This window comes from Asparagus officinalis, unplaced genomic scaffold, assembly GCF_001876935.1.
Source record: "Asparagus officinalis unplaced genomic scaffold, Aspof.V1 AsparagusV1_Un3240, whole genome shotgun sequence".
NCBI classification, from domain to species: Eukaryota; Viridiplantae; Streptophyta; class Magnoliopsida; order Asparagales; family Asparagaceae; genus Asparagus; species Asparagus officinalis.
The window spans coordinates 1-2,418 of NW_017975499.1; the positions used below are offsets into that span (position 1 = coordinate 1).

General features: G+C 35.6%; 1 protein-coding gene across 1 annotated transcript; it reads left to right on the forward strand.

Moving 5' to 3' along the window:
• Positions 1 to 694: 694 nt before the first annotated feature.
• LOC109828657 (protein FAR1-RELATED SEQUENCE 5-like) lies at positions 695 to 2,134 on the forward strand (the record flags this gene model as incomplete). Its single annotated transcript, XM_020395607.1, has 3 exons — positions 695 to 1,568; positions 1,658 to 1,916; positions 1,995 to 2,134. Coding segments are annotated over 3 exons (1,273 nt in total), but the record flags the coding sequence as incomplete, so codon positions are not given.
• Between the last annotated feature and the right edge of the window lie 284 nt (positions 2,135 to 2,418).

A 2,418-nucleotide genomic window follows, 5' to 3' on the forward strand; every position in this document is an offset into this window, starting at 1 on the left:
TTGAATCGAGATTCATTGTTATAGATCGCAGTGTTTTTCATAATGAATATCGATTCACTCTAATGAATCACGATTCACTCTAGTGAATAGAGATACATCCAATGAATCGCGATTCACTCTAGTGAATCTTGATTCAATGCAGTGAATCTCGATTCACTCGAATAGAGATACATCCAATGAATCGCGATTCACTCTAGTGAATCTCAATTCAATGCAGTGAATCTCGATTCACTCAAGTGAATCGAGATTCACTACATTGAATCGAGATTCACTAGAGTGAATCACGATTCATTGGATGTATCTCTTTTCACTAAAGTGAATAACTACTTAGTGAATCGAGATTTTTATTCACACAAACATAGAGAATCTCGATTCACTAATTATATGGTTTAATTTCACTATTAATATACATAAACCATAGATGGTTTAATTAGTGAATCGAGATTCACTGCATTGAATTTAACCATATATACTCAAATTAGTGAATCGAGATTCACTGTTAATATACATAAACCATATATGGTTTAATTAGTGAATCGAGATTCACTGCATTGAATTTAACCATATAAACCATATGTACTCAAATTAGTGAATCGAGATTCACTCCAGTGAATCCAGATTCATTGCGATGAATCCAGATTCAGTATATAAGAACATAGCCGTATTATTTATGTTCTTTTATTTTCAGTTGTAGGCAGCAATGAACAAATTAAGGAACCACATGTTATAAATGCATCGGACAGTGATTTTTTGGAAGATGGAATGGACGAAGTTAGCTCGATTCCTTTTGAATCACCAGGTGGTGGTATGTATTGGAAACCTCGGGTTGAAGCCGAATTTAAACCTTATCTAAACCAAAGCTTCCGATCACTAGAGGATGGTATAGAGTTTTACCGAGAGTATGGACGTAAAAGTGGGTTTGAGATCAGACGGCATACAGAGAAGAAACATGAGGACGGTACAGTTCTTCTTAAACACATTGTTTGCAGTAGAGCTGGCAGCAATGAATCAAAGATGGATGTTGATTTTGATGATTTTAGTAGCAGTTTGAAAAAGAGAAGGAGAACTGTATCTAGTAGATGTGGTTGCAAAGCTAAAGTCGTGTTTAAGTTTGATGGTTTGAAAGGATATAATGTTCTCTCATTTGTTGAAGAGCATTCTCATTTTTTGGTCTCCGGTAGTGGGAAACAATTTTTGAAGTCAAATAGAGTTCTCGGTCTCGCACATAAGAAACTTGTATTTGATGGAGCAAAAGCCAACATGGGGCCTAACAAAACATATAACTTTGCTAAGGAGTTGTGTGGAAGTTATTCTAATGTTGGTGCTACCTGTACCGAGTTTAAAAATTGGAGTAGGGATGTGAAGCTTTATATTGGTGATCGAGATGCTCAAATGATCATCGAGAAGTTCACGGATAAGAAGGAGATGAGTGATGGATTTTTCTATGATTATGCAGTTGATGAAGGCGGTCGATTAACTCGCATCTTTTGGGCAGATGTTATTGGGCGAAGAAATTACGATGTATTTGGAGATGTGATATCATTTGACTCTACATATTCCACAAACAAGTAAGATTTTATAGTTAATCTCTTACGATTTTCAATATTGTAATTATATATCATAGTGAATCTTATATTTTTTGTATGTGATACAATAGGTACAACATGAAGTTTGTTCCATTTACTGGTCTCGACAATTATAAGAAGTGTGTTGTATTTGCAGCAGGATTGATAGCTAAAGAGGACATTGATAACTATGTATGGATTTTTGAGGTATTCATGAAATGCATGATTCGCGAGCCAAAGTGTATTGTTACAGATCAGTGCCCTGCCATGAAGCAAGCTATACCAACCGTCTTTACAGAAGCACGTCACCGTTTGTGCATGTGGCACATCATGAAGAAATTTAACCAAAAGGTAATGAATCATGCATTCAAATATAATGAATCCTCATTAGATAAATACTGAATCTTTCGTTATATATTTATATTGTAGTTGGCAAAATGCATTTCGAAGATGGATGATTTCAAGAGGAAAATAAATGCACTGATTTGGAGTATAGATATAGATCCAGCAACATTTGAAGTCGGTTGGAAAGATGTTATGAAAGAATATAAGCTTGAAAGTCATGAATGGTTGTGTGAACTGTATAACATTCGGGAGTCATAGATTCCAGCCTATTATGCTGATGATCCCATGGCCGGTTTATTGCGGACTACATCAATATCAGAGAGTGAGAACAGTTTCTTTGACAAATTCAACCGTAGATCTGACACATTAACGGAATTTTATCTCCGATACGAGAGTGCTATGGAGAAGCAAAGTCATACAAACGCAAGATTAAACTATAAAGGAACGAAAACGATGCCAAGAATGGACACACCATTGTTATTGGAGAGGGATGCAGCAGAGTTGTACA